Source organism: Crocodylus porosus, unplaced genomic scaffold (assembly GCF_001723895.1).
Source record: "Crocodylus porosus isolate Cpor-Errol unplaced genomic scaffold, CroPor_comp1, whole genome shotgun sequence".
Taxonomy (NCBI): domain Eukaryota; kingdom Metazoa; phylum Chordata; order Crocodylia; family Crocodylidae; genus Crocodylus; species Crocodylus porosus.
Genome location: NW_017728943.1, coordinates 95,713,630 through 95,727,817, shown reverse-complemented (window position 1 = coordinate 95,727,817; position 14,188 = coordinate 95,713,630). Strand labels below are relative to the sequence as shown.

Sequence of the window (14,188 nt, the reverse complement as noted above, 5' to 3'; positions counted from 1 at the left end):
GTTAAAGCAGTAGTTTAATCTGTGCTATGAGATTTACGGAGGGTATACACTTATTCTGAGCTCTTTTGATTTCACTGAGGCCTGTGTGGAAAGGTTACTTAGCAGGTTTGGCGTATAATTTAAATTCATGAAGACTAATATGATAAAGGCGTAAGCATATACTGAGATATATATATTAGTTCTAACAATCTTTTTATTAATCTTTTTTATTATTATTATTTTAAGGAAATCACATTTCCTAAGATGGTGGCAAACTGCTGTCGTTTTCTATGTTATTTTTGCCGCATCAGCAGGCAGAATCAAAAAGCTATGTTTGATCATCTTAGTTATTTGTTGGAAAATAGCAGTGTTGGACTTGGTAAGTAATAATAGAAAATGTATCTAAAATGTGTTGTATATATAAACCTTGAAAATATGTCATTGATTTAAACTAACATATCCCACCCACTTCTGCTTCCAGCAATACTTATATTGGAAAAAAGAGTCTTCCAAAGAAAAGATTCTAAAGTTACTCAGACTTAAGGATCGAGTAAAATTAAAGGTGAATGGTTGAGCTCTACCAATTATGAGGAGATTGAAGTGGCAAAGACCAAAGAGGAGGTAGTCTAGCCAAGAATTTTACTTGTATTTACATAGAAGAAAGACAGGGGAGTCTGATCCTGAAATGCAGGATTACATTTTGTATCTCAAGTAAGGGCAAGCTCTAATTTATGACTAGCAAGTTAAAATTAAGTGCCTGCAGTTTCCTTTCTTGGGGATCTTTCCAGCTGTCCTCGCCCAGACTGGCTAAGTTCTTCTACCTTGTGCAGGGTGCAGTGCCATGGCAAGTGCAGAGACAAGGGCATAGTGGTGCTTTCATTCTTGTATGAGTATGAAGTTGCTCGTAAGTGAATTCTGAATTAAGTTTTTGAAGGATCAAGTTGATGCTGGGGGGAGTTCCTAAACTTTTATATCACTCAGAAATGCAGAGACCCAAGGTTACTGACCTTCTTTATCCTAAAGGGATTCAACTAGCCTTTCTCACCTCTTTGAAGGATGACCAAACCACCAGGCACTCTTCATGTCTCCTACTGAAGTTGAGACACTGTGCAGCAAGGAATTTAAGATTTGTGAGTCCAAAGGGAAAGCAAGCAAGAATATGCATCTGACTATAGTCCAGTGGTAATGACTTTTGCTTGGGAAGGGAAAGACTTGGGTTCCAGTTCCTGCTTCTGAGGGTTCCTGCCTGTTGCCTTTTGTATTACTGCCATTGGCTAAATGTATAGGGTGTTGAGTGGGGAACCAGAAACTGGGCCTCCCCCTTCCTTAGCTGAGTACCTCTGTCACTGGATGATAGACCCTTGTTCTCACGCTGTCTCTGTCTGGCTACGTGACTTACAAGTCGTTCATTACGTAGTGGCCTATCTTTAAAAAGAGATGTGAAGAATGCCTTCCCCGCAGCTTTAGTTTCTAGACCATTAGAGACATGCTCTTAGAATGTGAAAGAGTTTCACTTAAAGCACCTCATGCTGAAGGGTATATAACCTACATCTTACGCTTTCTGGATAGGTAATCCAGCCAACAGTATGGGCTAGCATGGGTACTACCATTTCCTCCTATTCCCCCTGTTTTGTTTATGAATGGAAGTGGCTGTGGCTGCTGTGTTTTGTGGTTGACTCAGTGCTGCCAGTGTGTTTCCAGTGTGCTTTGAGCACCTCCATCAAATTGGGCCCTTCAGAATATGTCTTCATTGTTCCCAAGCATGCTCCATACACTCACTCCTGCTTGAAACCTTCATATATATACAAATAAGGTTGCTCTGGGTTCATCCATGTGCAGCCATTCACACAACTTTAATCTCTGGTATGATAAGGATAACCCTGGAGAAGTTTCATTGGCACATTTTTGTGTCGAACAGGTGGGGTGGGATTGTCTCAGAAATATTCTGGTCAAGGCAAGCTGCTATTGAAGCATGGATATACCCTGAGAAGACTTAAGTATAGGAGCACCTATTTTGTGAATGCAAATACAGTTAAGCACAAGGTAGATTTTGAAATGGTCAGTGCAGCCAAGATGACTGTAGTTTTGGACATCTGCAGTAGCAGATTTAGACACCTGAGTAAGTTTTTCAGACATGGACATAGTTGTGTATGGACTCTCAGCTGTCTAAACGTTTAGGTTGTTTTTTTGTAGATTGCTTACTTGGATTTAAGTACTTGAATTCTGCCTAAATTGTTTTTTAGGCAATTATGTGCCTTTTTTTGGTACATAATCTAAGCTTTCCTTGTTAGAATGTTGTTTTAGGACAGAAGCATTGTCACAATTTAATTTTGGAGTAAAAATAGTCATTTTCCCTTTTAATGAGGTGATGGTACTATGACAACACCTACACATGACAGGTATCACACAATACACTAGTTAATTACACAATTACCTTGAGACCAGCTACGTGTTCAAAGTATCTATCACACAACAAGAAGCTCCAAACAGCTATCAAGGTAGACCTAAAAAGCGTGCGCTAACTTTATAGCTGGTTGCTATCAAGCTTTAATTTGCACGTGTAGCAGGGTCTCACCTGCCGCTGGAAGCCCCATCAGATACGGGCTCCCAGCCACAAGAGTGCACCTTGTCCAGCCAGGGCTGTGAGTCTTGCTACTGCTGAGGACTCTTGGCCCCAGGAGCTGGCAGCAGCCTGCAGCTGCTGGGACCCAGAGTCCCACAGCTATGGGTGCTGGTTCCCTGCAGTGTTCTTCTTGGTGCCGGGACCCAGAAGCTGCAGGGCATGGCTATGATCTCCCCACCCCAGGGGTTCATGAAACCTCTGTGGTGGGGGGATCACCACTGCAGCAAACTCCCCACCCCAGGGGAAATGCCAAGGGCAGGAGGACTGCCTCAGCAGTGATCTCCCAGCAACGGGAAGCACTGGGTGCCCATGTGGCTGGGAGGTCTTAAGCTGAGGGGGTTCCCAACCACAAAGGGCTTGTTTCTTGCCAGTGCAGGGGGAGTCTAGGATCGGGCTACCTCTGCACTGACAATAAGGCAGAATGGGATCTAATGTGTGACCCCACAAATGTGCCTCCTGCCATGCATATGTGGCAAGGCAGGAGATGTGATTTTGTGAATCATGCATTAGATCCTATTGCACCTTTACTTGCATGTGTAGAGGGGGTCTTTGAGAACTAGTTAAAACTGTACCATATTAATTTAGAAATAATACATTTAACATCCATTTTTAAGAACAGAATAAATGACCAAAATTATGATCATAAAACCAAACTTGGGAAGTTGTAAATTAAAAAAAAAAATTAAAAAATCTGAGCCCATAAAACAAAGCATTGTGTCTGAATGGATATTTGCAACTACAAATGTGTAATGGCTGAACTTGAGATGCATGCACCTAATTGTTGTTTTAAGTGTTAACTGTTATTTTAACAGCATCCCCTTCTATGCGAGGATCAACCCCTCTAGATGTTGCAGCAGCATCTGTGATGGATAACAATGAACTTGCACTAGCTCTAAGGGAACCTGATTTGGAAAAGGTTGGTATCCATCTTTTTATAGTCTTTTGTTGGCAATGAAAATATAAACAGAGAGGGCAAAAAGGCATTGCCATCACTAGTTGGGAGGAGAAAATCTGTATTTTAGAAATGTTGTTCAGGAAGAAAAAACACGACATGGATGAAAACTAGACATAGGGGTGTGGAAAGTATGCTAAGTGAAAGTTCAATTTTTGGTACCCTAAGCTTAAATTGATTGCTGGACACCCACAATGAGGTGTCAAACAGACAGACCAGGGTTTTTTTTGTCTGGGAGACTGGTCAAAATGAAAGAGTAGATCTCTGAGTTGTCAGCATGAAAATACGGTTGAAGAAATGTTTTCAAATAAGGATACAATGAAGAAGGACAAGAGGAATCAGTTAAAGAATTTTGATATTTGGGACTTTTGCTGAAGGTTGCAGTATAATTAAGAGCCTACTGAAGGAATGACTATAAAGGCAGGAGGAGAACAATTGGGAGATGAAACTTCCAGAAAAGTCTTATGGTTGACAGTATCATGGGCAGCCAAAGGAGAGGGATGAAGATGAAATATTGCTCTTCAGATCTGTCCAAGATGAGACCATGAGAGGTTTTTATAAGGGCTACTTTAGTTTGTGGATTGTATATGAGGAAACTTTCTTCTGAAGTTGTGACTTTCCTCCTTTTAGGACTAATTTGTTTTTTCATGTTAAATTATTTTTAGGTAGTTCGCTATCTGGCTGGATGTGGTTTGCAAAGCTGCCCTTTGTTGATTTCTAAGGGCTATCCAGACATTGGATGGAATCCAGTTGAAGGAGAAAGATATCTGGATTTTCTTCGGTTTGCTGTTTTTTGCAATGGTACTTTTAGGACCCTATCCATTTTATACTTTTCTTAAAACTCTAAATAATATTTATCAATGTTAAGTCTGTCATTTAATATACATTGGCATTGAAACAGGACTCTACCTAAGTTCAAAAGAGCTATCCAAATTGGCCAGCTGCTACAACAGTCATGATGTACTTCCATTTTGGCAGTACATTTTTCCCTATGGATCTACACTAGAATCCCATGGAGAGTGTCCAGGTAGTGAGGGTTCTCTCACTGACTTCTTTTGAAGTCAGTCCACCTAGGGCTCTCACTTTCAGAAGAAAGCTATAGATACTGGACTAACGAATGTTATTTTTCACTTGCTTTCTTGCACTTTCTGGCTACCAGTGGCCCTACTGTATATCCTAGGGGTTAGAGGATTGTCTGGGAACTGGGAGATGTGGATTAAAATCCCTTGAGGTTGAGCTGATTCTAATAAGTGAGTCTCATGTATCCTTGTCAAATGCTATAATCACTAGGCTACTGGACAAAAGGTGAGTGCCACCACTACATTAGAAGGACAGTGAAACATTATGAATCATATCAGTACTGATCATAAGAACCTATTGTTAGACAAAGGGCTAAATATCTGGAGGCTGAGTGACTGGAGGCCCTTAATATTCAGCAGAAATCAGTGCCTAAGCTTCTGAGAGGTGCAAGACTTTGGACATGTTTTTGTGCTTAGCATTTGCTTTTGCCTACCTCTAGGCACCCTCAATTGTCATTCTACATCTCCTCATTCTCTCTATGCACCTAAAACTTCATCTCTCTTCAGAGGCACCTCAGTCTCCCCATTGACTGGATAAGGATCCTGGCACCTAGCCTGATCAAACTGAATTGCCCTCCTGGAAAAGGAGCCTAAAACTTAGGTACAGGCAGTCCTCAGACTTATGACACAATTGATTCTTGAAAACCACATCTTATGTCGAAATGTTGCAACTCAGAACAAATTTTGCCATGTTATAAATGGGGGATTGGTTTCTGAACCAAGACCTGATACCCTATTTTCACCAAAAATAACTAGAATTTTGTACTCACTTAATTATATGAGTAATACAGCTACATTAATGTATTTATATTGTAAATAGTAATCACATTGATTTGGAAGAACTTCTTTGAGGTGACTTTGATGGGGTTTTTGAAGGGCTCTTGGCTGGAGTCTTCTCAGGAGTCTGGAGTTTTGTCTGCTTTCTTAAAGAAAGTGTCCAAGGCAGTTTGGACAGAAGTTCCCTAGGGAGATGGGTGATGCAGTGAACTTGTTTGCTGGCATGGCATGGCATCAGATCAAGCGTCATAAAGTTGAAACTCAGAAATTCAAAACAAGATGTTAATTTATAATTTATAAACTTTATAAGTGCCGTTCATTGTAACTCAAAACGTCTCAGGTTGAGGACTGCCTGTATTAGAAAACTAACTGTAGGTGCATACAGAATCAATTTTAAGTTGGCCTAAGCATTTAAAAGCCCATTTCAAAAGTGACTCAGACTATTAGTTTGGGGGCCTGGTGCAGGGTGGGTGGACCCGATGATTTTGTGAGGTTCCTTCCAGTCTCTTACAATTTATGAATTGTAGAACCTAATGAATTAAGAACCTAAGTCCTGTTGGCTTTCAAATGAATTTTAGGCACCTCAGCACTTTTTAGTCACCTACTAGAAATAGATATTGCCAAATGAAGCAGATGAACTGTGCAAGGACAAGTCCATATTATTGGGTGAAACATGTCAACCGTTGTCCCACCCATTGTACTTGTGGCACAACATATAAGATATGTTGATATCACTTCTAGAGATGCAGCCTCAGAACTCTTCAGGAACATTGGAGATTGCCAGGAGCATGTCTTGGCAAGCAGGGCCCCTGACTTTCCCCACTTGCACAGATGCACCTTAGGGATCCCAGGAATGTGTCTCTGGAAGTGGGGAAAGCTGAGATATTGCAGTGCGGCCACCAGTCAGTGACTGACAGTACTAGCCTCTGGTCTAAATTGGAACGTCCTGGCTTTCCCCACTTCCGGAGGTATGCCCCTGGCATCTCCTAGTGCATCTTTAGAAGTGGGGAAAGCTGGAGTTCCCCACTTCCAGAGATTAACTCCCTGTAATTTTGGGGGCTCATCTCTGGAAGCTGGATAACCCAACTTTTCATGCTTCCAGAGACACCCCAGAGATTGCCAGGGCATGTATCTAGAAGCAAGAAAAGCCAGGCAGGGGCTTGAGTGGCTGATTCCGTGCAGGAATTCCTAGGGATGCAGGACCAGTTCCCTCAAGCCCAGAGAGTGCTTGACCAGGGTGACTTCAGAGTTCAAGCAGGTCTGGCTGCCTGTTCTCTCCTGACATAAAGCAAATGGATGTCCAAAGCTATAAAGCTACACACTAGTGACAAATACCCTTTGTCACAGACGCATTGTGGCACCAACAACTGTATGGACATCTATTTGCTGTTGCTTTCTGCCACCATAAAAATGTCTGTGGTGGCATGAAGGTAATATCTGTTTCCAGTCTTAAACAGTTTCCAAAATTTTGCCCATGTGGCAAAATTCATGGTGGAATAGAGCTAAAACACTATTATTAGGACCATTGCAAGCAGGGGCACAGTGAGCTCATTGCATATTTGGGGTTAGGTTTGCGGTATAGTGACTACTGTAGACCGGGGTGGAAGGGAATGCTGTTGGTGCTGCAGTAGCAACATCAGCTCCACTCAGACATTAGGAGCTCTGTGAGTGGGGTCCCTGGGAGCTGATCCTGGTGCCCCATTCACTTCTTCCTTTTCCTGCCCCACCTCCACCAATACATATAAATTGGGTGCAGGACTATGCCTGCTCTGGCAAAGGCTCCCACAATTCCATTAACACCCCCTCCCTTCACTTGCCAGATATACTGCATGGTGTGGCACTGTCTTGCTCTTACAACCTGGCAGGACAGCATGGGGCTGCCCCCTGCAATGGCAAAGACCCCATGAGAGCAATTCTGGCACTCCTACCTAGTCGGCACCCTACTCTTTCTGCCCTCATTACACTACTACATATGGGGCCTGATTTCAGTATTTACTTGCTTTTTTGGTACATGGACAGCCTTCTGACACGAGTGCAAACTTCAGCGTAGGTATATAGCATCTGTGTTATTTTTATGTCTTTTTTATTTAATCACTTTTATGGTGAAAGTAATATATAATCAGGCTCTTCTTATCTCTTTCTGACTTCACAATATCAAGTAAATTTTAATGATGCGGAAATCAAGACAATAGAGAACCTTTTTACACATTTTAAACTGAACAGCAGCCAGAATCAAAGGATTTAAATATGAAAATACTAATCATCTTTGCTTCTTCTCAGTGGTATTACAAAATGTCATACTTCTCCTTGTTTATTATGTAACTGAGCAAAATTGAAATTGTCTTTGGTGTTTAATTACAGTCTACATTGTACTGATGTAGACATGACACGTCTTCATCATGAACTTTTATCTGATCATTTCTCAGAATTGTACTGAATTTGTATTATCTTGAATTGTCATTCTTCCCCTTTCCCTCCCCCACCTGTCATATGATAGGAGAGAGTGTTGAAGAGAATGCTAATGTTGTGGTCAGGCTGCTTATTCGTCGCCCCGAGTGCTTTGGTCCAGCGCTGAGAGGTGAAGGAGGCAACGGTTTACTTGCTGCCATGGAGGAAGCTATAAAAATATCAGAAGATCCTACCAGAGATGGACCTTCCCCTAGTAATGGATCCTGTAAAACCCTGTAAGTGCAAGAGAGCAATTTAACTAACTTATGCTTTTTTGCTCAATCTCATTTTTCCAATTCATTATGCCTGTTCTTAGTCTGTTCTCAAACTATTATCACATAATCTAGTTCACTGCATGGGAAGAAAATATCCTTCCCTTCTTCTTTAAGTTCTATAGGAGGTGTATCTTCTGCCAGCTGCCACCGTCTCTGCCTTAACTCAGAGTTACCAACCAGGCAACTGGTTATCAAATCTTCGTTCTCTTTTAGGATTCTTTCCTGTTGTTTGTCAGTCAGATAAGTAGGAATCAGTCTCCTGTTCTGAAGGAAAATAGGTGCTGCATGTAGTCTGTACTTTCCCAAATGTTTCCTCCAAATACTAGAGGGCTCAGTGGAATCTCCTGCTACACATTACTAAAAAGGAGGATGTAAAGTAGCATTGTATTAGGTTAGGTACCTCAGGCATTAAAATGCAAGAAGACCTCTGTTTTCTAGGTACTTATTTTCTGTGCCCAATGAGTTGAAAAATATACTTGAAATTGCAACAATAGAGAATAAATAGTACTAGATATGGCAATATAGTTTTGTTCTAAATTAATCTCATGGCAAGCTGAAGGCAGTGAACTCACCCAAGATTTAGCTGTAATTGTGAGCAGATTCTGTTCCCTCACCCTCCCAGCTTCTGTCGATTTTTATTGCTGATGTATTGCTTTATATTTCATATTTTGTTTCCATTAACAAATAAATAAACACAAGTGAGATGGAAGAACAAGAAGATGATACAATCCACATGGGAAATGCCATCATGACATTTTATGCTGCTTTGATTGACCTCTTAGGACGCTGTGCCCCTGAAATGCACGTAAGTCTTGTTTCTTCAAATACTGTCCAGTAGAGCTACTTTCTTGTTGATAGCTTGGTGGTCTAGACAACTGGATTTTTACTTTTTTGAAGCAATGGTCAGTGCAGTATTTAAACATGAGATCATTTTGATGAAAATGATTAAGGAACTGAGAGATTAATATTGGCTATAAAGATTTCCTAAAATCTGTGTATAGGCAAATTTTGCCCTTAGAATCTACATAGCAAATCAGAATTCTAGAAGTGGTTGAAATGTTTTGCAATAGTACCTCTTGAAATGAGGTACTATTTGAAGCGTTTTACTTTTGTTTACACCTGAATGGGGGCAACACATAAGAGTTGCATGGGACCTAGAGTCAGGCTTATACCCTTCCAGTTCCCTTGCCAGACCTGTGCCAGAACTAGGACCTCAAGCCCCAATCCCCTCTACCCCTTATCTCCAAGGTGGGAGGGAGAGGCTTGGGGAACCTCCTCCTCCTCTTTGGCTGTCTGCTCTTCTTTCCCCTCTACGTATGATCCCTGTCAGAAAACAAAGGAGTGAAGGGACTGAGAGCAGTTGCAGGTCACTGCATCCTGCTCTAACACCCCTTGGCTGGTGCTAGAGGAAGCTGCAGTATTTTAAAATTTTACAATTAGGGAATGGCACAGGGAACATACTTCTACATCCTGGCTGAAAGGTTTCCTTTTCAAACTGTTTCCCAGTATGTTTCCCTTGGAAATGTTTCAAGTGTTACCATAAGCAGATCCAGGATTTTGGAAAGAGAGGTGAAGGAACACTGACTGGTGCTGCACCCTCTGTTTCCAGCCACAAACAGACCAGACAGAGTACAATGAGGTATAAGCAGCCAGGGACTTGAATCTGGTAAGAATCTCCCCTCCTGCTCTTGGCACCCCATCAGTGGGACCTCCTTTCTCTTCCCCCTCTCCCCTCTACTTATGCCTTTAGGCACAGGAAGGAAAGACCCACCTGCCATTGCCTCTGTCAGCTGCCCCTTCCCTGCAGGGCTTCAGGGAGTGGCTGTGCAGGGACCTAGGCTTGGCTGGGGACAATAGTGGCAGCGGACAGATTCTCCCTCCCTGAGCTGGTGGGGAATCTCCCAGGGGACAGGCAAGGAAAGGGGAACCTCCCTGTCCCTGGCTGAGTCTGACTCCCTGCATAGCCCAGCTGGACTGTGGCTGGAATGACTCTGGAGCCCCATTTTATCCCAGGTCAGTTAGGAGGTGGCAGCCAGTGGGCAGGAGACAGGGGGAACAGATGGAAAGAAGGTGCCACTGAGCATGGAGGGGAAGGGAGCAGGTGTCAAGAGCAGGATGGAAGCATCTTACCTGCTTTGGGACTAAACAGAACTCTTTGGCTGCTGCTTTGGCTGCTGCCCCCATGGTGTGGGATGAAATGGGGGTTGCTGCTGTGCCCTCACACCTCCTTTGGATCCTCTCCTGATTGTTACACCCCTCTGTACTTTCAGTTGTACAGGGGCCTCTACGTTTTCATCTTGTAAGAATGCCAGAGATCCCCTTGTTTTTCCTTTTCCTGTCGTTGCTACTGATCCACTCTTGAAAAGTGTAACAAGAAAAAAGAAATAGAAGCATAGAAGGAAGCTTATATTGCTCCTTTCAGAAAACAAAAACCAATCCATTAATTTTCCTGTTGCTTTTCTTGAGAGGGTCCAGAAGTTGTTTGTGAACTCGATTTTCTCAGATGGCAGCACAGTGTGGTAACATCTAGCCCATCAAACTACTCAAACTTTCCTTCTTTTTGCATGATTGTAAAATAAGTCTTAAGCAGCATTATTTTTTACTCTCTTGGTATATATTTTTAACAAATTATTTGATTCATAGAAAAGGAAAAACAGTATTTTATCTGATCAACATATTAAGAATCAGTTCTGTTATGAGAGAGAAAGTAGTTTTTCATCTTGATGTGTGTATTTGCACTAAAGATACCAATCAAGGGTTGGGAAATCATAGCGTTAGGCCTTGAACAAATGCATATTATTGTACAAAGATGGTCTCTGCCTCAAAACCCCAAAGGGCCTACAAACTTAACATCTAGTCCTTCAAAGAATATAGGATTTTTTTGTGTGTGGGAGTAGTCCCAGTACGTTTAACAGAATTACCTCTATACTCAATTATTTACCTAACTCTTTGTTATGTTGGATTTTGAATTATGAACAGAAATAATAGATGAATGAAGATGGGGTTAGGAAATGTTATCTAAGACCCTTTTTTTTAATTCATAATTTGACACCATTTCTGTCAAAGTTACACTAAATTTTGCAAGTTTGCTCCCTTGCATTGACAAATATTTCCAGATTCATTTGAAACTTGAACTAAATGTCAGATTGTTAAAGTCCTCAAATATTTAGGTCATCCTTATTATAAATTATCTGATGTGAGAGGTATATTATTATTATTATTATTATTATTATTATTTGTTAGATATAGAAACACTGTGCCCTGATCTTTTTAAAAGTTCCTGGCCACCTGAATGAGCTGTGGACCAGGTTAGGATAGTGAAGCTGATGACAAGATAACTAAGCTCATTACCTGTTCAAGGGGCTTTTTGCATTAGGCCTATTACATGTGTGCACCTTGTGTTGTTCCCCAGATGTCCCATCATTTAATATTGAAAATGAAATCATTCTTCCCAAATAATAAAAATTCCACGGTTCTAGAATCTATCAGTTGGAATCAATGTGACAACAAAGAACATATAAATTGTGCAAAATGTATATTCTTCAGTGTAGTTTTACTCTGACTCATATTTACTCTTATAAATATGTACCTCAGAAGCTTTCTAGGGGGTGCAGGCAAAGATAGATGCAGGTGTGCGAGAAAAATGCTTAATGATTTTTCTTTTTATTGTATGCTTTCACTTAGCTAATCCATGCTGGCAAAGGGGAAGCTATTAGGATCAGGTCAATACTGCGGTCTTTGATTCCATTGGAAGACTTGGTGGGTGTAATTAGCATTCCTTTCCACATGCCAACAATAGTGAAAGGTAAGAAGACTGCTGTTCAGTTGTTTCTTCCCCCACCTTCTGTTCTTTTGGTTGGATGTTTGTATCAATATTTCCTTCCATATTCGCTGGAAATTAATGTTTTTTTAATGTGCACTACAAAATTCATACTACATTTTTGGATGTCGTAGATAATGATGGATAATGACCCACTGATTTCAGTGAGATCATCATTGAGACCAGAGTTGTCCTAAGGAAGAGCAACAAAGTGAGAAGATTTAAGCCCTTTGGGAAACTAGAGCAGGCTAACAAAAACAAGGAGTTAAGCAAAATAACTAGCATGAAATGTGCCAGTGCCTATACAACACCTGTCATATGAGTGACACAGGGCCGGTCAGTGGGCCCAGTCTGGCACATGGGGCTGTGTCATCTAGACCATGGAGCTCCCCACAGATCTAGAAATGTGATGGCAGGACGCGTGTCAGCAGTATTAATTGCTATTGTAATTAACATTGCCTCTGCTCCTCTGCCACCAGTATCTAGCCTCTTGGGAGCCTAGTGGCCAGGTCCAGCCCATGGGCTATATCATACCCCAGTTGTAAAGGCACTCTTTTGCCTTAAGGAACTTCTTTGTGCCCTCAATGGTTTCCACTGTTTACTAGCCTGTTTTTGGGTTTTGTTTTTTTTTTTTAATAGAGGGAGGAGGCTGTTTCTATCTAGCAGTTATAGAAGTAATCCATTACTTTTTTTTAGTTTAACCATTTCAACTAAAATTCCATGTCAGTGTTTTATCAGTCTCATTGCTGGCACATTAAAGATAATTTCTGTATTTTTCCCATTTAATTTAGAGCCGTTTTATAGTCTAGACCTTCAGAATGATACAACACTAATACTTTGTCTAAGTGATATCACTAGAAGCACTTTCATCCCTTGTAGTGGAGACATTTGGTTAAGTGTCACAAAGCTATATATTAATTGAATGTGCTGGAGCTTGCTAATTAGCATGCTCCAGCAGCTTCCATGTCATGTCTATTCAGCATCCCTGTACTTCAAAATGGTGGCTGGGGTGCTTTAACTAAAGCTCATTGCATGGAAGCTTTAGTTAAGGTGCCTCTTTCACTATTTTGAAGCACAGAAGGCTTATCGGTGCTGGCGCTTTAATTAAAGAGGCTTTCTGAGCTGCTGTAATTAAAGGGCCTCCTCCTTGCACCCTGGAGAATGTGTATAGATGCCCTATGTCCCCTTCCATTTTACTTCTGCTGAAAGAAAAGCACTACTAGTGTTATGATGCTATCCCAACTTAGAGAACAAATAGATAAATTGTTATTGTTCATTTCACTATTTTGTTTTAGGGAAAAAATTTTCAGTTTTTAGAGGTTTGTGGTTTTACAGGTTTCAGTTTATGCCTTTTTCTTTTGCAAAATAATAAAAACAGACATAAAGAATATGTTAAAACTTTTTAAAAAATCAGGAAAATGCATTTTTCTCTCTCTCTTTTTTAGTGGGGGGGGGAAAAAAAAGAAATAAAATTAACTCTCCATCTCTGCCTGGTAGATGAATCCAGTTTTCTGTTGTTAGCAGAACTGAATGTAATAACTGATTAACAATGAGCTCTTTCTGGGCAGCTAGAAGTTATTCAGTTTTTTTGTTGGCTCATGAGTTTGCCTACAGGAAGCTCACTGCTTCAGTGAGTCCTAATTGAGCATTTGTATCAAGGGGAAAGGTATACCTCCTCTTTGGTAGTACAGGCAGTCCTCAGACTTATGACACAATTGGTTCCTGAAAGCTGCGCCTTAAGTCAAAACATTGTAACTCGGAACTGATTTTCCCATAGGAAATGATGTTATAAATTGGTTCCTGAGCCAAGGCCTGATGCCCTATTTTCACCAAAAATACCCCAGAATATTGTACTCAATCAATTATAGATGACTAATATATCTACATTAATATATTTATATTGCAAATAGCAATCATATTGATTTGGAAGGACTTCTTTGAGGCAACTTTGCTGGACTTTTTGAAGGGTTCTTAGCTGCAGGTTTTTCTGGAGTCTTGTCTGCTTTCTTAAAGAAAGTGTCCAAGGAAGTTTGGACAGATGTTCTCCAGGGAGATGGGTGACACAATGACTTGTTCGCTGGCATGGCATCATATCAGATCAAGCATTGTAAAGTTGAAACTGACATCAGAAAGTTGAAACAGGGTGTCAATTTAGAAATGTTGTAAGCACAAAACGTTGTAACTCAAAACATTGTAAGTCAAGGACTGCCTATACTTCTTAGCTGTATCATTATA

General features: G+C 41.0%; 1 protein-coding gene across 1 annotated transcript in view; it reads left to right on the top strand.

The window, feature by feature from the left end:
• Positions 1-14,188, top strand: part of RYR2 (ryanodine receptor 2) — an 810,210-nt gene that overhangs the window by 568,306 nt on the left and 227,716 nt on the right. The window contains exons 43-48 of the mRNA XM_019549810.1: positions 226-358; positions 3,415-3,518; positions 4,220-4,355; positions 7,908-8,094; positions 8,833-8,938; positions 11,818-11,938. Coding sequence (XP_019405355.1) covers positions 226-358; positions 3,415-3,518; positions 4,220-4,355; positions 7,908-8,094; positions 8,833-8,938; positions 11,818-11,938 — 787 coding nt within the window. The remainder of the gene's footprint in view (positions 1-225; positions 359-3,414; positions 3,519-4,219; positions 4,356-7,907; positions 8,095-8,832; positions 8,939-11,817; positions 11,939-14,188) is intronic.